This window comes from Nicotiana tabacum, chromosome 6, assembly GCF_000715075.1.
Source record: "Nicotiana tabacum cultivar K326 chromosome 6, ASM71507v2, whole genome shotgun sequence".
NCBI lineage: Eukaryota > Viridiplantae > Streptophyta > Magnoliopsida > Solanales > Solanaceae > Nicotiana > Nicotiana tabacum.
Genome location: NC_134085.1, coordinates 160,608,195 through 160,631,655, shown reverse-complemented (window position 1 = coordinate 160,631,655; position 23,461 = coordinate 160,608,195). Strand labels below are relative to the sequence as shown.

At 37.9% G+C, this 23,461-nt stretch overlaps 1 protein-coding gene across 3 annotated transcripts; it reads left to right on the top strand.

The window, feature by feature from the left end:
- Positions 1-1,169: 1,169 nt before the first annotated feature.
- Positions 1,170-22,334, top strand: LOC107816503 (putative cyclic nucleotide-gated ion channel 20, chloroplastic). Of its 3 annotated transcripts, none has more exons than XM_075255728.1 (13): positions 1,170-1,375; positions 2,719-3,238; positions 4,367-4,558; positions 5,619-5,717; positions 6,169-6,306; positions 6,563-6,811; positions 7,043-7,303; positions 9,694-9,839; positions 10,342-10,419; positions 11,360-11,489; positions 11,796-12,042; positions 20,871-21,033; positions 22,145-22,334. In XM_075255728.1, exons 2-13 carry the CDS (start codon positions 2,735-2,737, stop codon positions 22,251-22,253), a joined length of 2,316 nt encoding a protein of 771 aa, XP_075111829.1. In that variant the 5' UTR covers positions 1,170-1,375; positions 2,719-2,734; the 3' UTR covers positions 22,254-22,334. The 3 variants fall into 3 exon arrangements, with proteins under 3 accessions (XP_075111829.1, XP_075111831.1, XP_075111830.1); XM_075255730.1 differs by having other exon boundaries at positions 1,174-1,375; positions 2,719-3,263; XM_075255729.1 differs by having other exon boundaries at positions 1,185-1,375; positions 22,100-22,334.
- Positions 22,335-23,461: the final 1,127 nt, after the last annotated feature.

The following is a 23,461-nucleotide window of genomic DNA, read 5'->3' as shown; positions in this document are numbered from 1 at the left end:
AACTAATGCATAGGATAATACCAAATAAGATGTATAGCTAATGCTTGCATAACTAATGCATAAGTTCAAAATGTGTACCAAACAATGTATTATTAATACACAAAGCTAATGCATGCATTATTTTATCTAATGCATCCTACCAAACGACCCCTAAGAGATAATTTCAGTTTTGTTCACTCCTTTAGGACTAGTTTGGTACGAGGGATAAAGGATAATAAATTTCGGGATTACATTTAAGATAATTTTGTCCCACATTTGATTAGAAATAAAATCGCGAAATAGCTAATCACGAAATTTATCCCGGATGTAGTGTTATTTTCATCCCTATGGGAGGATGAGATAACTAATTCCAAAATAATTAATCACCGGATAACTTGTTTACCAACCAAGCGACCACTTATTAGTTTCTTTTAACTCTTTAGTGTTTTCCTATTTTAGTAGTTCTCATAAGTCATAATAAAACGTTAAACATTTAAATTTTCAATTAATTAAAAGAAGTAATGTTGATTCCTTTATATAGAAAGTACGTTATATTTGTGCTATTCTTATATAAAATTATCCTTTTTAGTAAAAAAATAAAATTAATGCTGAAAAAGAAGTACCAAGTTAAACAAAAGTCGTTGCATGGTGTAATATGTTATTGTGACAAGGTCCTATTTGCCCATAAAAAAGATTTCCTTCTTCAAAAAAAAAAAAAAATTAAAAATATGTTTGTTCATACAATTTTGTAAGTTTTTGAAAAAAGTTCGAAAATGAGTTTTTCAAAAATCAATAAGTGGTTTTGACCACTTTTTCAATTTTTTTTCTCATCTCACAAAATTGCAATATTTTTTCAAATGAAATGTATGTCCAAACATAATTTCAAATTCATGTTTCAACTTAACTCCAAATACAACTTTTTTTTAAAAAAAAATTAGAATTTCATGTCCAAACGCCTATTTTGTAATGTTTTATTTAATTTGTAAGAATTTCAAGTTGAGATTTTAATTTAATTGAATGTTAAATATGCCCAATCTAACACTACAGTGAAGAAAGAAAAAAATAAAATAAAATCAGAAGGACCTAAAAAATAAAAATTTCCCTATTAATAGAAACAAAAAATTGTAGGGGAGGAGAGGGAGCCCAACCGTATTTGGCGTGAATAACCACGGAGTCGTTAAAGACGACCCAAGTAGGAAAGGAAAGGAAAGACTAATAAATTCAACGCTCTCTTTAGTCAGTCTTGTGAAGTCGTCTCTCTTTTTTTTCTCCTCGCTACGGCTCCTTTTCATTCGTAAATTTATTTAACCCAAAATTGGCCATTGCTCTTTCTCTGCTACTCCTGTTATTCCCAGCAGATTTTCCCCGTTGAACCCATAATTCTGCTGGAAATTAGGTTCGCTTTCTTTATTTAGTAGATATAGCTTTTCTATACTTTGTTTTACGTTTCTTTGAGTTTCTTGCGATTGAATTTTAGTAACCCTTGTTTTACAAGTGAAGTTGAAGTATTACATATAAGTTGGTGATCGTTTTCGTTTTGATGATCACAAGAAACTTTGCCATCTGTTTGTCAGAGCAGTGTGTTTACTCTGTTGTTCATGCACCCATAATTCTATATTTATCCCAATTATTTCATGGAAAAGGCAAATTTTTAATTATTTCCTGGTTTTAAAATTATCAAAGAGGGTTTTTTGTTGAAAGACTCACATGCAATGCCTATCAAGTGTTGCTTCTGTTGTTGCAAAAAATTTTGGCATTCATGTCCAGACAAGTAAAACTAGCCTCAGTGAAGCATGTTATAGATCATGAAATTTTTTGAGGATCAGTTGTATAGGAAAATCATTCTTCTTCCCTTAAAATTTCTATCAGAGCAAAACAGACTTGACATATCTATGTTACAACAACAAAAAACAACGCCTCAGTCCCAAACAAGTTGGGTATCTATCTTACTTATTGAAAAATAATTGACATGAAGATATGATTGGAAGATAATGAATTTGACAAAATAATTACTCTCAAATTATCTCTTAATTTTTTTAATAGAAAAACTGAAATTCAATGTCTAGTACCTAGCTATGTGAATATAACTTCTACTTCAAGGGGAATTTATGTTACTTAACAACTAGACATTCGTTTTTTTAGTATTGGAAGGGAAAGCGAACTTAGAGTGGAAGTTCTAAGAAGAGCAGTAACCTATTCCATAATGAATCTAATTTTATGGTAAAAAAGTTAACTTATGGTAAGTCTTATCTTATCCAAAAAAAGAAAACTCAACTTATGGTTTTCTCTTGGTACACGTTTTTCTTTCCTAAAGAAAATTATAATTTGAATGCATTGTAATAGATTCCCAGCAGTGTGGAAGTATTTGAGCAAAAGTATACAGATCTATCTGTCTCAGGAGATGAATACATGTTCACTTAATCATCTCTGTTGCTTATGCAGTTTTTTCAGTTGTCTCAGTATGCTTTTGTCTGAAAACCTTGGTTCACTGAGGATGGTAGTTTTTCAGTTTCCTCCTGCAGTCTTGGAAATCTGCTATTTGCTTTACTAAGTTGCATTAAGTAATCCTGCTTACTTTAGAAATTTGTTTCGGTACTCGTCAAACTTTTATTTGTTTGTTAGATTTTGTAGTTTCTGTTGACAAAGAGTTGTGAAGTCATTTTGCACCTTTTTTCTTTAAGCTGTCAAGCTTCGTGACAATTTTTTTTTCATTAAAATGCTGTTGATTTCCTCTTGCAGGTTGAGTATCTGAGGGATGGAGACTTTTGAAAAAGATGATATGCCGATGTTATCACCATCATTTCCGCAGTCCGATGAAAATGATGGCTTTCAAAATCGACGTTTTACGTACAGGACAAGGAGTGCATCCTTATCAATGCCAACGAGCTCTATGGATTCCTTTGGAAATGATAGTAGTTTTGTAGGCTATACCGGTCCTTTGAGAAGTGAGGGGCGAACTTCATTGGTTCATATGAGCGGGCCATTATATATTAGTCGCAAGCCTGAGAATAGCTTTCGGCCCACTCCCGCTGCAGTAGTGCACAAACCATCTCTGCCTGCAACAGAAAAATATCCTTCAATTGGCAGTGCAGAACGAAATGGTTGGCCTAATAATGACTACACTGGAAAAAATGAACATCTATTGAAGTCTGGACAACTGGGCATGTGCAGTGATCCTTACTGCACAACATGCCCAACCTATTACCATTTGAAAGCACGGGAAAAAAATTCAAAGTCTTCAGATATAATAGATCACAGGGTATTGCACTTTGCTCAAGCTAAATGTATGTCTTCCTAGCTATGTGCTATTATGTGATTTTTTTCAGTGTCTGGATTCTAGCTTTATCTACCATGCACACTATTTTCAAAATGTGCATTTTGTTTTTCATCTCACATAGTCAGAATTTCAGCTTTGACCACGTGTAGGGAGTTTCTACTTTTTATGGGCTTTCATTTTTGGTAAACTACTTTGCATGGCCAATCAAGTTTCCCTGTTTATGCATTCAAGTTGATGATAATGGTGAATCCATAATGCTCAAACTTTGATGTTATCCTTGCTTATGGTTTTTGCAATTACAAGAGCTTTGTGGTTTCCATTTCCAATATCAGTGATCTTTTCCATGTCTCAAATAAGATTTATAATCTGTATTCAGTGTAAACCATTTGTAAGTTCAATTGTATCTTTGTCCCTTTGTTCACCTATTATCCTTGTGCCTGAATATTTAAAGAATTTATTTCCGACGAGTACACGGTGCCTCTTATGTCAATGGTAGATAACTATATGTCTGTGATCCGCAGATATTAAAAGATGACAATGATGATTATATCATATGGTTGACTAGCAGTTCCAATACTAAAATACTTTACCCTTCCTCCCATTCTGTCTTTGCTTATGCTGATTATAGTTCTTTCTGGGCTTAGTGCGAATGTTGAAACATGGAAGATGTTCTAGTACCTTCCCGCAATGGTTCTCGAGGTGTTATAAGAATAACAAGGGATTGTGAAGTCCCCAGAAATAGATGAGTAAAAGTATACTGAAGCATAAGATCTTTCGTCAAAAAGTGGTCTAAGCTTCTTCCATTTATGTTTCTATAGTTATGATGAGTCTTGAGTAATAATGGTTGCCTCCTCAAAGTTAGTTGAGGCTCTGAGCACATGGTGTTCCATGTCATTTCCTGAAAAGGAAATAAAAGAGAGTAATAGAGTAGTTATGTCCTTTCTTCTTCTTCTCTCTTTTTTATTGTCGCTTTTTCTGGATTTGCTTTGTTATAGGTACTTCAGATGTTGCTCTTAGATACTTTTATCTCATTTCCAATGAATTTCAAAGGATGCACTGGATTTTAAGCTGTCTAACTTCTCACTTTTTTGCTCTTATTGTGCTCTACAGTTCCATAATATGCTGTATGGAGATGCAAAAGGATGGGCAAAGAGAACTTGTTCTTTCTTGCATCCATATATTCCTGGTGTCATGAATCCTCATGCGAAGATTGTCCAGAAGTGGAACAAATTTTTTGTCATCTCATGCCTATTTGCAGTATTTATAGATCCCCTGTTCTTCTTTTTGCTTTATGTCCAACAGGTATTCTTTTGAAGTTCTATGAAAGTGAAATCACTTTCCCTTCTATTATTTGGTTATGTAGGATAAATCATACATATTTTTGTGTAAACTGTCACTTGTGCTACTTTACTTAGACCTGGGTGCATGCAGCGTATTTCCATACTGCACATTATTTGACATGTTTTTACCTGGATAAGAAAGAATCAAGTCATTCTGTCTCTCACCTACTAAGTTTTACTACTATCTAAGATGTGCAAATTCATTTCTCTCAAAGTAGGAAGTGAATAGATCGGTGAAGAGATGATAGCTTAATTAAGATAATGAAAGTATGTCCTTCTGAATTTTAGTGAGCATGACAGGCATACACAAATATGTAAAATGATCACTCCATCACCTTGTGCATACTGAAATTAAAGTATCCTTTCTGTATTTTTGCTTTATGGGAGCTTTCTATTCTAGAAACTGTGAAGGAACCAAAGCTCCTATAATTGCCATGCATAATAAAGAACATAACTTTCATGCAATATCAATATTCCCCCCATGGCCCTAGGATGCAGATGACCTATCAATTATAAAGACTACAAAAGGTTTGCGCTGAAATAAATGAACAGTATTTACTAGCTATGTAAGATGGGTTTTTCATTCCAATACTTAAACAAGATCATGCCGTGGAAAATCTAATTCAGTCTAGAGTAGGCCACTCCGAGCTCAAGAACATCGAGCTGCTTTGTTATGCCTGAGATGAATGACCATTATCTCTTCAACTGAAGTTATTCTCGGAGGTTTTATGTTTTCAGGATAAGAGTTTAAACTGTTAAAGCAGAATTCATATGCTTTTGTAGGCATGTTGTGATCTTGAGACCTTCCACTCCTTTAAATTTTTGTTCATACAAGACATTCCTTTCTTTCTATGGATCTTGAATCTAAAATATTTGTTGTTGTTAGGTATTTACATGGAAATTTACACTCTGTCTTTCTCATTGGAATTTTTCCATAGTGCCAGAATCTTCTGTGTATGGTAAACAAGGTTTACAATTGAATAAGTTTTCTCTAAAGATCAATCTTCTTGTTTTGTTTCTAGGGAAACAAATGTATAGTACTAAATTGGCCCATGACAACAACTATTGTGATTTTGAGGAGCATCACTGATATCGTTTACTTAGTTCACATCCTTCTTCAGGTAACAGTTCCCACTTCTCTCTGCAGAATCCTCTTTTCTTTCTGATTAGCAACAGTAATATTTATCTGTGCAATATTCTTTGTGCACCATTTGAGCTGTCATCTGGTGCTCTTCTTTTCCTGGTCACCTGTCAGCATAACTGGCCTTTTGGTTATTTCGTTGATTTTTTAATATATATACTGTCTCTCCAGAATGATACTTCTAGATTGACATTTTTATTCTTCTGCAGATTAAAGCTAATCTAAAAGTTTTTATTGGCACCTCAACTGCATCCAATTTAATGCTTAGTTAATTCAATGAGCCAACCAACTAGTTAATAGATTTTCAAAAGCTGGTTGACCTTACTCTCGTACTCCCACTTTCCTGCATAGAGACAAGTGAGAGACTTACTTTTGTTCATCTTGTCTATTATTTCAATAATGTGTGGGTACGTGATGCCAACCTTTTGCAGTTCCGCTTAGCTTATGTTGCTCCTGAATCTAGGGTGGTGGGAGCAGGTGACCTGGTTGACCACCCTAAAAAGATTGCTATAAATTATCTTTCTGGATACTTTGTCCATGACTTCTTCATCGTACTACCACTTCCTCAGGTAAATGTGCCTTCCTTCTCTTCTGTTTCTCTAACCTACATTTCTGTGTACTCCATAATTCAGATACACTAGGACTCAATACTGATAGAATTAGTAATGGCACCCACTTTTTAACTGGTTGTAGTAGGACAACCTTATGTTGATTTTATCGTACCCAACCTGTAGGAGTTAAGTTTTTAGTAATGTTAATTCCCTTGTTGCCTTCTCTGGCACTTCTTGGTTTTGGAGGTATAATTAATATATTTGCTATGTGCAGATCATCATATTATTGGTTTTGCCCAAGTCTATTGCATCATCTGGGGCAAATTACGCGAAGAATCTATTGAGGGCAGCTATACTACTCCAGTATATTCCTAGGTTGTACAGGTTTTTGCCTTTGCTAGCTGGCCAGTCTCCAAGTGGTTTTATATTTGAGTCAGCATGGGCAAATTTTGTCATAAATCTTCTCACTTTTGTTCTATCGAGCCATGTGGTGGGATCATGCTGGTATCTTTTTGGTTTACAGGTGAAAACTTGTTCTTCACCGTGCTTAGTTGTTCTGTTCCTTCAATTTAATTATGTCTTTTGTTGATGATATAGCCATTACTTTTACTTCTTATTACACTTCTGAGGGTAGAGGGGTTTGCGAGAATGCGTGAAACAAATATGTTGAAAATTTTTAAGTGCTTTCTACCAGTTGCCTTGTCCTTGTTTCCAAAATCATACTCGGAATTAACTTTTTTCCTTCCATCTCTAGAGGGTGAATCAATGCCTTCGAGATGCTTGTCGTAGCTCAAACATAGCAAGATGTACGGAATTCATAGACTGTGGTCATGGCACCGATTTCAGAAAGTTTCGGTCGGATACAACATGGGACCAGTGGAAGAACAATTCTGATGCAGTTACTTGTTTTACTAATGGTGGTTTTGACTATGGAATTTATGAACAAGCTGTTAATCTAACCGCTGAAGGGAGTGTTGTCACAAGATATGTGTACTCATTGTTTTGGGGCTTCCAGGTATCTTAACCCAGCATTCATGGTTGTGAGTGTACGATTTGCGTATTTCTAATACTAGCTGTATTAAAAAATGAAATTTGTATCACATGCTCTAGTGGATGTTGTTAAGTAGTTAGTCATTGATATTTCTATATAACTTCAGATTTATGTAAGAGTACTTCTTTATAAAAAATTATTAACTTTTTTCTGGAGTACTTTCAGTTGACTTCTGTGTTCCCAAACATTTTGGTCGAGTACTATGGCAGGCAAAAGCTTTATTGTTTTGTAGGGAATTCCAGATTTTAGATACACATTGCGTGATAAGTTGTTCAGATATTGTCATACCTTTTCCATATGTTTAGAAACTAGGGTGAGGGAGGCAGAGAACAGAAATTACAAGTAGGAAAAGTAGCACGGTCTTCATCTGCTGGGATGTACTATTAAACTTAAATTGGGGTTATCTGCTAAAAACTACGTTAGATCTGTTTTTGGATGTCTTCAAAATGGACTTAATTTTACCAAAGATGATGAGAACGTCAACTCGGAGAGATCATTTCTTATTTCGTGCCAGAGCAACCTCAGAAATTATTAGGCCCCCAAAAGAAGTTATAGCTCTCTTTCCACTTTGCTTCCTTATTCCAAACAAGGCATCGGAAATTACCTTCCTTTATCATTCCCTAGCTTCCAGACGTAGGACTAGGAGTCGAACTGATATGATTAGTATTTGGAATTCTATTTCATACGTGTTTTTGGTTTCATTATGCTAGTTTTTTGTTTACATCTTTTGTAAACTTTTTGTCTTTGTGGAGCTGAATATCTTAATTTTACTTCTTGACTTTGAAACTGATGTGCGTAATATTGAACCACTGTACTTTTATCTCATACGCAACCTAGGTTCTCTTGTTTCTTCTTTGTGTCTGTAGAAGGAATTCCAGTTTCATCATGCATTTTGGATATACTTTTGGTCGCTTTTTTGTTGGATGTAAGAAAAGTTCACCAAAGGGAATCTGATACCCAGGCTGAAGAACAATTTGATGAAGTGAAATTCTGTATCTCCAAGTCGTGCAAGTTTTGATGAAGTTTGCTCTCAAGCCAAAAGACAATTAGCTCTTTTTTTCTGTGTTTCTCATGCCCCCCCCCCCCCCCCAAAAAAAAAAAATGCACTGATGGTTTGATGCGATCTGAGCACATTAGCAGCTCACTGAATCCCACGAGAATTAGGTTATATATGCTATCAAAGCGATCTTGTAATATGCGTTATTTGAGAGATCGATTTGGTTGTGAATAGGAGGATCTACAACAAGTCAAATAATTTGCTCACACTTGAGGTGAAAATGAGTCAGGGTTAAGAAGTTTGTCAATGAGAAATGGTGTTATGAAATTGATTTGACCTAATGCTCAAATCTTAGGTTAACAAGCATAAACTGCACATATTTATTTCTCTGAAGTAAGATTGTTATTTTTAGATACAATTGGAAACTATGAATTTTCTAAGCATATAAGTTCTCCTTAGGTCAATATATATCCTTAGATTCTTCACTATGCAAGTACCATGGCACTAGCTTTCATAAAATGGTAGCCTCCCTAAATATGCGATGTCTGTCTTCATTGAATTGCATATTCTAGGTAATCTTGGTTCAAAGACACCCTTTCGGTTTAGATCTTAAAACAAAATTCAGCTAAAATGTCAATGGAATCATTAAGAGATTGAATCCTTCTTTTGATTAAGATCAAACTCGCAGGCCGGTGAAAATCTGGCTTCAGCAGGACTACATCAAACATGGTTTAGGCCCTCACCACTCAATGGAGAAACTAGAATAGGAAGCTTGGTTCTCGGATGTTCCTCCCTATTCTTCTCTTTTCTCCCTTGAATCCTCTAAAAACTGATGTTCTCTTTTCCATTTCCACGTTCCTCAAGGGGGCAGAAAGTTCCCAAGAAATCTGAAGATTTTATATTATTGAAGTTGACAAAGTTGGTGCAAGTTGCAGAACTGCCTGGTGACTTTATTCTGCTTTGCCGCTGATACAGGGTCATTGAAGTGCTGCGAGAATTCTTCAGTGCTGTAGTGCTGAAGATAATACTTGTTTCTTGCTAGTTTCTTCCAACGCCACAGCAGCTAATCTTGTAGCGCCACGGCAGTGCACTCTTCTGCTTCTACTCTTCTTTCTCACTCAATCTTACTACCTTTCTTCTTTCCTCCATAATTAAATTTATTGAGTAATAGATTATCACAAACATTAGAAACCTAACTTTGATTGAGCATATCTTGGCACAATAACATCAAATACGATTTCATCCTATCCTGACACAAGCCTGGAGTTTTAGACATTGCATTCATTAAGTTATTTGTGTCATTTAGTGTGGAAATTATACTTCTGACCCATGTTTTTTAAATGGTGTGTTTACAAAGCAAATTAGTACACTAGCTGGCAATCAAATCCCGAGTTATTTTGTGTGGGAAGTTATTTTCACAATGGCTATAATCGGAATGGGACTCCTACTTTTTGCCCTCCTGATTGGAAATATGCAAAACTTTCTGCAGTCTCTAGATCGCAGGTAATTTTTTTTTTTTTTTACTATGCTAACTGAACTAGTTCAGTATTTGTGTATGCCAAGGAGGCCTATTTTTAAAGTAACATACTTGATGCTTGTGGATAATCATGATTGTTATTCTATTTTAGTCTATTCAGGGACCGCTAACAGTTAACTGAAGAGATTTATTGCGTGGGAGAGTTACTATAATATTCTGCAAACATGAGTTATACATAAGTATTTTGTAACTATTTCTCTCAACCGAACATGAAGCCATTGCCTCTTCTCAAGAAAAAAATTAGTTTTATGTGGGAAATTTGAAAAGTGAAATACCTGGAGGAACATTTTTGTATGACAAAACTATTTGGTCATGTAGAAATTTTGGGACATTGTTCACCAGCCTTATTGTATAACATGATAAAAGTTCTCTTACTTGGATGTAATTGTTCGATTCTTATTATCTCTTTGCATTGATTGTGCACCACTTTTTGTGCAACTGTCGATGAGTATTATGTTTTCTCTGCAGGAGGTTAGAAATGTCTCTGAGACGTCGTGACGTTGAACAATGGATGAGCCATAGGCGCTTGCCAGAAGAACTGAGAAGGTAGCCTTTAATGCTCTTTTTCCTTGACATCTAACTCTAAACTCTGCAGTTTTCTTCTCCTTTCCCTGGATTGAGTGCACGCCTGATCTGCTATTCATCATCATATCTCGCACGTATCGTCATACTTCATTTACTCTGGACCCCAGTCAAAGCTTGAAATTTTTGCTAGATGGAATTGTGTTTCTCGACTTTGCATTCCACAGACTAGGATATCACAGTTTAGGAATTATTAAGATTCTATTTATATTTAGCTCAATGTGGCCTTAAGTCTTGTATGTTTAGTTATGTGGGATGCAAGTACAGAGGAAGCTCAAATTAAGTATATTTCTGATTGATTGTTTGGATATAAATTTTAGTTTTATGAGATGTTACCTGGTTATTAGTTGTCTATATTTAACCAAGTTTATAGTCCTGAATAGTCCTGACTAATTTTTAGTTGTATCCTTTGGCAGTCACTCTTGCAAGTGGGTCTGAGAGTTGGGTGCCTAAATATTCTCTTTTATTTGTTTAATTAAATTAGAGTTGGATTTGAGAGTTGACATTTAAAGATCTTGATATCCTTGTGAGGGTTAAGGACTTAAAATTCCTTCCCCAGTTTATTTTGAACTGCACTTGCACACTTGTCTTGTTTTCCTTCAATTGTCCCGCATCAGAAGTGTTACACACCCATTGGAGTTCTCTATAATGTTATGTAACTCCAACTGTAATATTAGGGCGATATCTTAGATGGACCACAGTGAAACTTCCTTTTTATTGTTCTAGAAATATGGATGAGTCTGTCATGGTATTTCTTTTATTCAGGCAAATTAAAGCACCAGTAGTTTGATCAATGTTAATCCAAAATGATAAACTACCATGTGTCTTAGAAATGAGCTTTTAGTGAATCCATTCCCATTACTTGCTACAAGAAAACCTAAAAGCATGATCGTCTCCCCTGTAGGAGAGTTCGGGAGGCAGAGAGATATAATTGGGCCGCTACCAGAGGGGTCAATGAAGAAATGCTACTAGAGAACCTTCCTGAAGACCTTCTAAGAGATATACGGAGACATCTTTTTAACTTCATCAAAAAGGTGAATTCCAGCTGGACTATCATTTGGATCATTCATCTTCTCTTTATTCTGTTATTCCTCATGCTTTTCATAGACAAGCTCACTTGCAGTACATATATTGTGATTGGAACCATTGAGTTTAGCCAATCAAGGTCTGGATTCTGAAACATGTCATTTTTGTGTGAATTTTTGTTTAACCAGATTAATAGGAAAAAGGGGGCTTTCCTGGTTTGGGTTAGATTTAAGCTGTTTGCTTTTCTCAATGGCTCTTTATATTGAACGTATAATTTTTCATCATTACTTTCATATTATGTTATTGATTTGCAGGTTCGGATATTTGCACTTCTAGATGAACCCATCATAGATGCCATCTGTGAGAGATTAAGACAGAAAACATACATAGCAGGAAGCAAAGTTTTATACCGTGGTGGTCTGGTTGACAAAATGGTTTTCATAATTCGGGGTAAGATGGAAAGTATTGGAGAAGATGGAAACGTGGCCTCCTTGTCTGAAGGGGATGCCTGCGGGGAAGAACTCCTCACATGGTGCCTTGAGCACTCTTCGATAAACAGAGGTGATATAGATCTTTTGAAAATTGTCTTGTGAGTGCACCTTTGGCATATATGCATGATATAATGTTAGCTCTTTTTATTTTTGGTTATAAAATCGATTCATCAGCTTCGCTTGAACTCCACCATTTCTTGTTATCCAAATAGGTACTCTCCATATTATTCAAATTATCACTGAAAGCTCCTTTGACTCAGCTACCTTTTCTCTTCTTGAGGCTCAGCTACCCCCTTTTCCCCCTCAAGGCAAATACGGCATGAAATTTGAAAAAGAAATATAAAAGATATGCTTATCTATGCATGGATGAGTTGAACATGAAATAACCCCTACAAAGAGATGATGAATGGCGGAAAAGTGAAATGTACAAAAGGATGAAGGTATTATGTCAGGTAAATGCAGGCTAGACCTATGGAACAAGTCTGGAAGCTGTGATGAGTGAACTTAATATCAAGGAAGTATTGACGGAATTCTTATCTATTGACAATTATGGCTGAACTATTGCATCTTTTTCCCAGTAGAAGATTAACCTCTCAAGGTATGAATGGAAGTGTGGACTAGCATCCGAAGTACCATTTAGCTGCAACAACAACATACACAGTATTATCCCACACCGTGGGGTCTGGGGAGGGTAGTGTGTACGCAGACCTTACCCCTATCTTGTGAGGATAGATAGGTTGTTTCTAATAGAGCCTCGGCTCAGGAAATCATAAGCACCACATTAATGAAAATATAGACAAGAAGGGACAGTACCAAAAAGCCATATAAAAGCAGAATAAAAACAACAAGATAGTAAGGTGATCAACAATGAAAGAAAACAACGGTTAGTCATAAAAACCTACTACCAATAGAAAGCGAAACTGCATGCCAATACTACTGTTATGAACACTCTAGACTACCTACTCTACTACCCTAATCCTCGACCTCCATACCTTCCTATCAAGGGTCATGTCCTCGGTCAGCTGAAGTTGCGTCATGTCTTGCCTAATCACCTCTTCTTTGGCCGAAATTCAATTCCGACTATGCATACAAGTCATAAACTGAAAATGTTGGTTTATGTTTAGTTAACAATGGCATGCTGAAAATGTTGGTTTATGTTTAGTCAACAATGACATGCCAATTGGAAGAGTTGGTGGAAAGAGTTGGTGTGGATGCTAGGAGGAAGCTTCCTCCTTTGATGTCACCCATGACATCAAGAGGAGGTAGTTTGATGTCACCAATGACATCAAGAGGAGGTCTTTACCTCTATAAATAGATGCACTCCTTCATTTGTAGAAACCATCCCAAAAATAATACAACACATTGTAGTGAGTAGAGAGTTAAGAGAGAAATTCTCTTAAGTGTAATTGGGAACTCTCCCCTTCCTTTGTTAATATTAAAAAGGCAACTGTTCTCTGGTGGACGTAGGATTATTTTGATCCGAACCACGTTAAATCTTGTGTTCTTTCTTTTACGTTTCCGCTAACAATTGGTATCAGAGCAACAGGATTCTTTAATGATCCAAGGAGGAAGAACAAGCAAAGATGAGTTCCATGAAGTTTGAAATTGATAGATTCAGTGGACGCAACAACTTCAATATCTGGAAGATCCAGATGATGGCGTTACTGCGGAGGGAAGGTTCAATCCATGCTATTGACGGAAAGTATCCTAAGGATATATCAACTCCCGATAAGGAGAAGATTGAAGGGGATGCATGAGTGCAATCCAACTATCCCTTGCACCTAACGTGCTTTGTGAAGTGAGTACGGGTACCGAAGAGACAACCAAACAGTTATGGGAAAAGCTAGAAGGGCTATACCAAGACCGATCAGTGACAACAAAGATGTTGTTACAATGGCGTCTTCACACATTTAAGATGGGGTCAGGTACTTCGTTACAAGATCATTTAGATGCGTTCAATAAACTTGTAATGGACTTACATATTGCAGGAATTAAAAAGGAGGAGGAGACGCTTGCATGTGCTTTGCTATTTTCATTGACTTCAGGATATCGTGATATTGAGAATTCAATGATGTATAGCAAGGAGCCTATCAAGCTTGAGCAAGTGCGGCAGGCACTTAACTCTAGTGATGTGCGGAGGCACATTGAAGGAGAGAGAGATGACCAGGCAAGTGGGCTCTTTGTGAGAGGCCGGACTAGCCAACAGGGAAAGAGCAAATCAAAGCACAGATCAAAGTCTCGCGTGAACAAGAAGAATACAGAGTGTTGGGGTTGTGGCAAGAAGGGGCATTTTGAACGAGACTGCTCAATGTCAAAGTCCAAGGAAAAGGCGAGTGCATCCACAATTGAACAGGTACATGATTTTGATAATGATTATGTACTAACAACATCGTGTAATAATAATAGTAGTTATGGAAACAAATGGGTGTTAGACTCTGCTTGCACTCTGCATATGACGTTCCGAAAAGACTGGTTTAGCAGCTATGAGAAAAGTGGAGGAACCGTAGTAATGGGCAATAATGCAACTTGTGCAATAGTTGGCATTGGCTCAGTTCGGGTTCGCTGCCATGATGGAGTCGTGAGGACTATTACACAAGTCCGTCATGTTCCTGATCTGAAGAAGAATTTGATCTCCCTGAGTACTCTGGATGAACAAGGCTACAGGTACATGAGCGAAGCAGGAACTATAAAGGTGACTAAAGGTTCTTTAGTCATGCTGAAAGGCAAGCTGGAGAACGGCCTTTACACATTGGCCGGAAGCACCATTGTTGGCTCTGCAAATGCATCTACAGTGCAGTTATCTAATGATGACAAGGCAAGACTATGGCACATGAGACTGGGTCATATGAGCGCACGTGGACTGGAGATGTTGAGCAATCGTAACCTTTTGGAAGGTGAGAAGATCAGCACACTTGACTTCTGTGAGCACTGCGTTCTAGGGAAGCAAAAGAAGGTCAGCTTCAGCACTGGCAAACACAAGACAAGAGGAGTGCTAGACTACATCCATTCAGATTTATGGGGTCCCTCTAAACTTCCATCGAAGGGCAAAAAGAGGTATCTTCTCACTTTTATTGATGATTTCTCACGAAAGGTTTGAGTGCATTTTTTGAAGGCAAAAAGTGATGCTTTTGAAGCATTTAAAGAGTGGAAGATTTTGGTTGAAAATCAAATGGAGCGGAAAATCAAGTATCTTCACACAGACAATGGCTTGGAGTTTTGCAATGAAGAGTTTAATGAATTCTGCAAGGTTCATGGGATCTCAAGACATAGGACTGTCAGGCATACCCCACAGCAGAATGGAGTTGCCGAGAGAATGAACAGAACTCTTCTTGAAAAGGCTCGTTGTATGCTCCTACAAGCCAAAATGTCCAAAGTATTTTGGGCTGAAGCAGTTCACATTGCTGCTCATATTGTCAATCGATCTCCAGCATCGACAATTGACTTTAAGACTCCGAATGAGGTATGGTCAGGTGAACCCTCTAACTATTCATACTTACGAGTATTTGGGTGTCCAGCTTATTATCACGTTAATGAAGGAAAACTTGAACCAAGGGCTAAGAAGGACATATTCGTAGGGTATGTGGATGGAGTAAAAGGGTACAAACTTTGGTGTTTGTCTTTACTCAAATTTATAGTTAGTAGAGATGTCACCTTTGATGAATCCTCTATACTTGATCCCCGTAAAGTTTCCGTGGAGTTTTCCGGAAACAAGAACGACGAGCAGGTGGAGCTTCCGGTGGAGCTTGCCAAGGAAAAGGATCAAGAGACTCAGGTTAAAGATGAGTCAGAAGATGTAGACCTTGAAGAACTTGCTGTCAATGAACCATACACAATTGCGAAGGGGAGGGAGAAGAGGCAGACACGAGAACCGGAACGCCTTATAGATCAAGCAAACTTGATTGCATATGCGTTCGTAGCTGCACAAGAAGAGATTAAGGATCTGGAGCCCTCCTCGTATATTGAAGCAACTTCTTGCAAGGATGTTGTACAATGGCGGTTAGCCATGACTGAAGAGATGGAGTCTCTTCACAAGAATCAGACATGGGTCTTAGTGAAAAGACAAAAGGGGAAGAGGACAGTTGGATGCAAGTGGGTCTACCGAAAGAAAGAGGGAATTCCTGAAGTGGAAGATGTTAGGTTCAAGGCGAGATTGGTTGCAAAAGGATTCAGTCAGAAGGAGGGAATTGACTACAATGAAATTTTCTCTCCAGTCGTGAAGCATAGCTCAATTCGCGTGCTACTAGCATTGGTTGCCCAATTTGACTTGGAGCTTCAACAGCTTGATGTCAAAACTGCTTTCTTACACGGTGATCTAGAAGAGACAATCTATATGGATCAGCCTGAAGGTTTCCTAGCTGAGGGAAAAGAAGATCACGTATGCCAACTAAAGAAGTCTTTGTATGGTTTGAAGCAATCCCCTAGACAGTGGTACAAGAGGTTTGATGCATTCATGACTACACATGAATTCTCAAGGAGTGCATTTGATAGCTGTGTGTATCACAAGAAGATGTCTGGTAACTCAATGATTTATTTACTGTTGTATGTTGATGATATGCTTATTGCTGCTAACAACATTACAGAGATAAATGCTTTGAAGAAACTGTTGAGTAAGGAATTTGACATGAAGGATTTAGGAGCTGCAAAGAAAATCCTTGGTATGGAGATTTCAAGAGAAGGCGGTGTTGTACATCTTTCTAAGAAGAGGTATATTGAAAGGGTTCTCAAGAGATTCAATATGCATACGTGCAAGCCTGTAAGTACACCATTAGCTCCTCATTTTAAACTTTCAGAGTTACAAATGCCTCAGTCCGAGGATGAGGTGGAGCATATGTCAAAGATTCCTTATGCCAGTGCAGTTGGTAGCATTATGTATGCTATGGTATGCACACGTCCAGATATTGCTCAATCTGTAGGTGTGGTAAGTAGATACATGTCCAGCCCAGGAAAGAGGCATTGGGAAGCTGTCAAGTGGATATTGAGATATCTCAAAGGAGCTTCTGGTGTTGGTCTGACCTTTCGAAAAAGTGGTGGAGGTATTTCAATTCTCGGTTATGTAGATTCTGACTATGCAGGAGATCTTGACAGAAGAAGGTCCACAACTGGATACATCTTTACCCTCGTTGGCAGTGCCGTTAGTTGGAAGTCGACTCTGCAGTCGATTGCCGCTTTGTCTACGACAGAAGCAGAATACATGGCAGCAGCGGAGGCGGTGAAGGAAGCTATCTGGTTGAAAGGTTTAGTAGCGGAATTGAGTTTGGTTCAGCTGGAATCAACTCTTATATGTGATAGTCAGAGTGTTATTCATCTAATGAAAAATCAGAGATTTCATGAGCGCACTAAACACATTGATGTCAGATTTCATTTTATTCGAGATGTTGTTGAAGAGGGAACTATCAAGGTCGTGAAGGTTATCACAGACGATAATGCTGCAGATATGTTGACCAAGATAGTCCCACTCGCTAAGTTTGCACACTGCAAGGACTTGGCGGGGGTGTGCATCAACTGATGCAACTCCGAAGAGAACAGTTGTTAGGTGGAGGTGGTATGTTCAACAATGGTTTGATTCTTCTTGTTTCTTACAACGGGGTTGCCCAGTAAGCTTAGAAGTTTTGGCCAGAGTTGTTCACACGCACGCTCGAAACGCAAACCAAGGTGGAGATTGAAGATGTTGGTTTATGTTTAGTCAACAATGGCATGCCAATTGGAAGAGTTGGTGGAAATAGTTGGTGTGGATGCTAGGGGGAAGCTTCCTCCTTTGATGTCACCCATGACATCAAGAGGAGGTAGTTTGATATCACCAATGACATCAAGAGGAGGTCTTTACCTCTATAAATGGATGCACTCCTTCATTTGTAGAAATCATCCCAAAAATAATACAACACATTGTAGTGAGTAGAGAGTTAAGAGAGAAATTCTCTTAAGTATAATTGGGAACTCTCCCCTTCCTTTGTTAATATTAAAAAGGCAACTGTTCTCTGGTGGACGTAGGATTATTTTGATCCGAACCACGTTAAATCTTGTGTTCTTTCTTTTACGTTTCCGCTAACATGACCTAACCACCTAAGTCGCGCTTCCCGCATCGTGTCCTCAATAGGGGCCATACCCACCTTATCGCGAATAACCTCATTTCTGATCTTATCTAACCTGGTGTGCCCGCACATCCATCTCAACATCCTCATCTCTACTACCTTCATCTTCTGGACATGAGCGATTTTGACTGGCCAACACTCAGCCCCATACAACATCGTTGCTTTGACCACCACTCTGTAGAACTTACCCTTAAGTTTCAGTGGCACCTTATTGTCACACAAAACACCAGAAGCGAGTCTCCATTTCATACATCCCGCCCCAATACGATGTGTGGCATCTTCATCAATCTCCCCATCCCCCTGAATAATAGACCCAAGGTACTTAAAACTACCTCTCCTAGGGATGACCTGCGAGTCCAGCCTCACCTCCCCTTCCCCTCCTCGAGTCTCGCCACTAAACTTACACTCCAAGTATTCTGTCTTGGTTCTGCTCAACTTGAAACCTTTAGACTTCAAGGTCTGCCTCCATACCTCTAATTGCACGTTCACACCGTCTCGTGTCTCGTCAATCAATGCAATATCATCTGCAAATAGCATGCACCACGGCACCTCCCCTTGGATGTGGCGCGTCAGTGCGTCCATTGTCAGAGCAAACAAAAAAGAGCTGAGTGCGGACCCCTGATGCAACCCCATCATAACAGGAAAATGGTCTGAGTCCCCACCCACCGTCCTCACTCGGGTCTTTACTCCATCATGCATGTTCTTAATCAACCTAATGTAGGCAACAGGTACACCTTTAGCCTCCAAACATCTCCACAAAATCTCACTCGGAACTTTATCGTACGTTTTTCTAAGTCAATGAACACCATATGCAAGTCGTTCTTTCTCTCCCTATATTGTTCCATCAATCTCCTAACAAGGTGGATAACTTCTGTTGTCGAACGCCCCGGCATAAACCCAAACTAGTTCTCATAAATAGACAAACTCCTCCTTACCCTTAGCTCTACCACTCTCTCCGAGACATTCATAGTATGGCTAAGCAGCTTGATACCTCGATAGTTATTGCAATTTTTGGATATCTCCCTTGTTCTTGTATACAAGAACCATCGTGCTCCACCTCCACTCTTCGGGCATCTTCTTCGTTCTAAAAATGGCATTAAATAACCTAGTGAGCCACTCCAAGCCTGTCTTGCCCGCACTCTTCCAAAACTTCATCGAGATTTCATCCGGCTCAGTCGCTTTGCCCCTACTCATCTTACGCATAGCCCCCTTAACTTCATCATCTCTAATCCACCTATAATACCCAAAGTCACAACGATTCCCGGAAAGTTCCAAATCACCCAGTACAGTGCTCTCGTCCCCCTCCTCATTCAAGCGACTATGAAAGTAGGCCTGCTATCTCCGACGTATAAGCCCCTCATCCAACAAAACTCTACCTTCTTCGTCCTTGATACACTTCACTTGGTCCAAGTCACGTGCCTTCCTTTCTCGCGCCTTGGCTAACATGAACAACCTCTTATCCCCACCTCCGCCCTCAAGTTCCTCATACAAACGACTAAAAGTTGCAGTCTTGGCTGTCGTAACTGCCAGCTTTGCCTCTTTCTTAGCCAACTTATAATGTTCCCTATTCGCCCTCTTCTCCTCCTCGTCTTCACTTTCCACTAGCTTCAGATACGCTGCTTTCTTGGTTTCCACTTTTCCTTGCACCTCTACATTCCACCAACAGTCTCCCTTGTGACCACTAGAGTAACCATTTAGCTGCAGTCCTACTCAAATGTTAGATTGTAGTATGGGTGACCAAGCAAGAGGTTTTTCATTGATTCAAAGCTGATAATTATCAAGACTGAAAAATATCCAGCTCTAATGTGTGCATTCAAAATCTAGAGCACCCTATTGGCCAACTGAATGCAGATTTTAGTGCCAAATATAACATTTTTTCTGTGCTGAGTCAACCAACATTCTTAGCACAAGTGTTCATCTGTGAGTATTCTAGATCCATATGAAGCAGTAAGTTAAACCAGTAACCGGGCTCTTTACCAGGAATTTGGAGTGATGATTGCACTAGAAACTTGTCATATTAAGTTTGCTGTTGCATGCAACAAGCCCTTATGAGAAGCTTGTTCTGTGCATGTGATAATCAATTACAGTCAAAATTTGGCTGCTGAAGAACTTGTGTCGTGCAGAACTTCTGCATATTTTCCTTCCTTGGTGAACAGTTCTTATTTTGATCTTATACTAGGACAAATATGTAGAAAATTAAGGACAAATGTGTAGAAAATTCAAGTCTACAGCACACTAAGTATAATGCAAACTTCCCTGGATTAGTGTCTCTCTTGTCTTGTTCTTGATATGAAGCCGATATACAAACTAGAAAATCGAGTGGTTCCCCCCTTCTTTTCCATTTATCATTTGGTAGTGTAAAATCATAAATGATTCACCAAGGCTAGCCCTCTTACAATATAGACTAAATAAACCGGGAATGTCAAAAGCTGGATTTTATCGAAAACTTTGGTGTTGAGAGATGGCCATTCAGTGATCATAAGGATGTCAGGGTCAATTAGAATTTGGATTTGAGTCTACGTTTTGATGGTTTCAGATAAATATTTGCTTTGAACTTTCAATCAGTCTAATCACAGAGCTGACTTCCCCGTTTAATGAAGCGTACACAACTTAGTGAAGATAATTGAAAACCATATGATTGGCAGTTAAAACTTTGGCTGCCTTTAGTCTTCCTGGTTATCAGATTGCTTATCTAAAACTTCGATAAGCTCTGAGTGATTTTCCGATTTAGGAAGAGATGAAGTTGTGAATGTGAAATACATATTGTGATGGATATTTCCTAACATCGCTTTTCCTTTTGTCCTTTCAGATGGGAAAAAGATCAGAATTCCAGGACATAGATTACTGAGCAACAGACTTGTTAGGTGCCTAACAAATGTTGAAGCATTTATATTGCGAGCTGCAGATCTTGAAGAAGTCACTAATCTTTTCGCAAGATTCTTGAGGAGTACACGTGTTCAAGGTGCCATAAGGTAATTTAATTTTATAGCTACTGTATCTCCAATGGGTTTTTTTTTAAGACTTGAAGCTTGATGATAAACAAATAACGTGGCATTGATTTTCATGACTCTACTTGTAATGTCAGATCTGTAGAGTAGCCATACAGAATATGAGAAGTTCAACTAGAAGGGCCTCTCTGGACATGATGTCAGATTTACATGTTTATGTTTTAGAGTTAGGTGGTAGCGGTGGCGGAACTAGGTAGTGTCAAGGGGGTTCCCTTCATCGGAAATTACACTCTACAAATAAAGTAAAAATGATCTTTTTTATGTTATATGTGAGCTGTTGAATCCCCTTGACAAAAAGAAAAGTTCAAATATAGTAGTAAAGGGGGTTCAAAATTGCTTTAGGTCATAGGTTCAAGTTCCAATTGTGACATCCTTAAAGAAAATTTGAATCCCATTGTATAAATTTCTGGTTCCGCCACTAGGTGGTAGCTCCAAATCATTGGGCCTTTACTCAAGTAATATCACTAAGTAAAACCCATTCAGGTTTCTTTCTATACTTTCATTCCTAACCACCAGCAAAACTATAATCTATATCATTCTGCAGAATTAGAGAATAACAATTAGTTTAGCATACATACTTGTACTGTACTCTTCAACTCGAGGAAGTTAATCATCTTATTAGTTCAAAAAAATTGTGGAATGTTATGTTGTCTTTAAACTATCTCTTTTTGCAATCCAGAATGTTATGCTTCTGCGCCTCTTCTTCCTCACAGCCGAATGCCGCTTTTTCCTCATTCCTTGTCTCTTTGTTTTTGCTCCCCATTTCCCTTTTTTTGACATATCATAGGCTTGAAGTTGTTATCTCCATGGACTTTGGTACTTCTTTTTCGCTCTCTTATCTTCTCATCTTTTGCTTCGACGGATGTTTTATGGAACCAGGGGATGTGGGGGGGGGGGGGTTGGATAGTACAATGAACTTTTCTGGTATCATAGCTGAATGGGATGGAACCTTATGTGCTAATTAAAAGCTTTTTAAATTGAAGGAAAAAGACTTACTATATTTATAGGTTTGCTTTCTTCTTGTTTCAAGCTCTTTGTCACCATGGGAACTATTTAATAGCTGATAATCGTTAAGGTATGAATCGCCATATTGGCGAGGGCTAGCAGCAAGGCGGATACAAGTTGCCTGGAGATACAGGAAGAAACGTCAAAGCCGAGCGGACTCTTCCAGCCCCCAACACTAATAACATTCTTACACTGTACTATTTCACAATAACTCGTTAGCTCTTCTGAAATACATTTAAATATATATTGTAATTATTTTAGTCTGTGTATCCAGTTCTATTTTTTGTATGTAGTATAGAATATAGTAGTGGTTGTCATTCAGAACTCGGACTGAATTTGTATTGAAATAATCCATAGATTAACCCCAGATGATCAGTTGATAATATTTAAAGATGATCTTGATGAAAAAATATTATTAACCTATTTTCCCTAATGGCTAATATAATATGTGTCAAGATGGATAATATAATGTAATGCTCTGCGTTATACACCAGTTTGTCGAAGTGGTCTTTACACTTGGTGTATGAAAAAATTAAGTTGATCAAGAGAAATGCATACAAGATCGAGAATCTGCATAACTTTCTTTTGTGTTTTCTGAACCTAATTTTAGGAAATGGTTCAAACCTTAAAGTCCCCCCACCCACAGAAATGCATAACTTTCTTCTATGTTTTCTGGACCTAATTTTAGGAAATGGTTCAAGTAGACAAGTTTCAGCTGTTTGGTCATCAATTCAGTGCAGTTGGCTATAATACACTTCCCTTTTTTGGCACGACAGCTCAACTGTAGACCAATAAAGGTAATGCACGAGTAGTTAATTTCTGAACAAAGTACTACATAGACAAGTTTTATCTCTATTATTGTTTTAGTCTAAGTAGTTGACAATAAAAATGGTAATTAAAAGACAGGTGAGAATGTCCCCATATTTATGGAGTATGGACTGGTGAAGCAATTTGATATATCACTGGTTTTCTTCATTTAATTTCTGGCGTTTTCTTGTATCAGTCCAAGTATTTCTGATATGATGGTAAAGCAGGAGATATATACTTGTAGAAATTAAATGAGGGTAATTAAAGGCAAAAAAGTAATTACCCGTAAACATAACATGTTGTATCTTAATTCCTCTATCCTATATAGCTATGGAGTATGGAGTATTTAGAATTGTAGAATTAAATCTCATGCATGCCTTGTGCTATCTCCCCCCCCCCCCCCCCCAGATTTTCATAATGTACTGAATATCCCAACAATTATATTCCTGATAATTCGATCAATCTCCATTTACTTGAGATTTTAGAATTGTTTAATTTATTGAAAAATGTCAATACTAAAGTAGAGAATGAAGCATGGTTAAAATCATATGTCAAATAATTGTTGAAGTTTGGCAAAATG

Excerpts from the sequence above, each read along its gene's own strand:
- LOC107816503 (XM_075255728.1), top strand. The coding sequence starts at position 2,735 with ATGGAGACTTTTGAAAAAGATGATATGCCGATGTTATCACCATCATTT. Across the intron at positions 7,304-9,693 it reads CATTGTTTTGGGGCTTCCAG|CAAATTAGTACACTAGCTGG; the intron begins GTATCTTAACCC and ends GTGTTTACAAAG. Across the intron at positions 9,840-10,341 it reads CTGCAGTCTCTAGATCGCAG|GAGGTTAGAAATGTCTCTGA; the intron begins GTAATTTTTTTT and ends TTTTCTCTGCAG.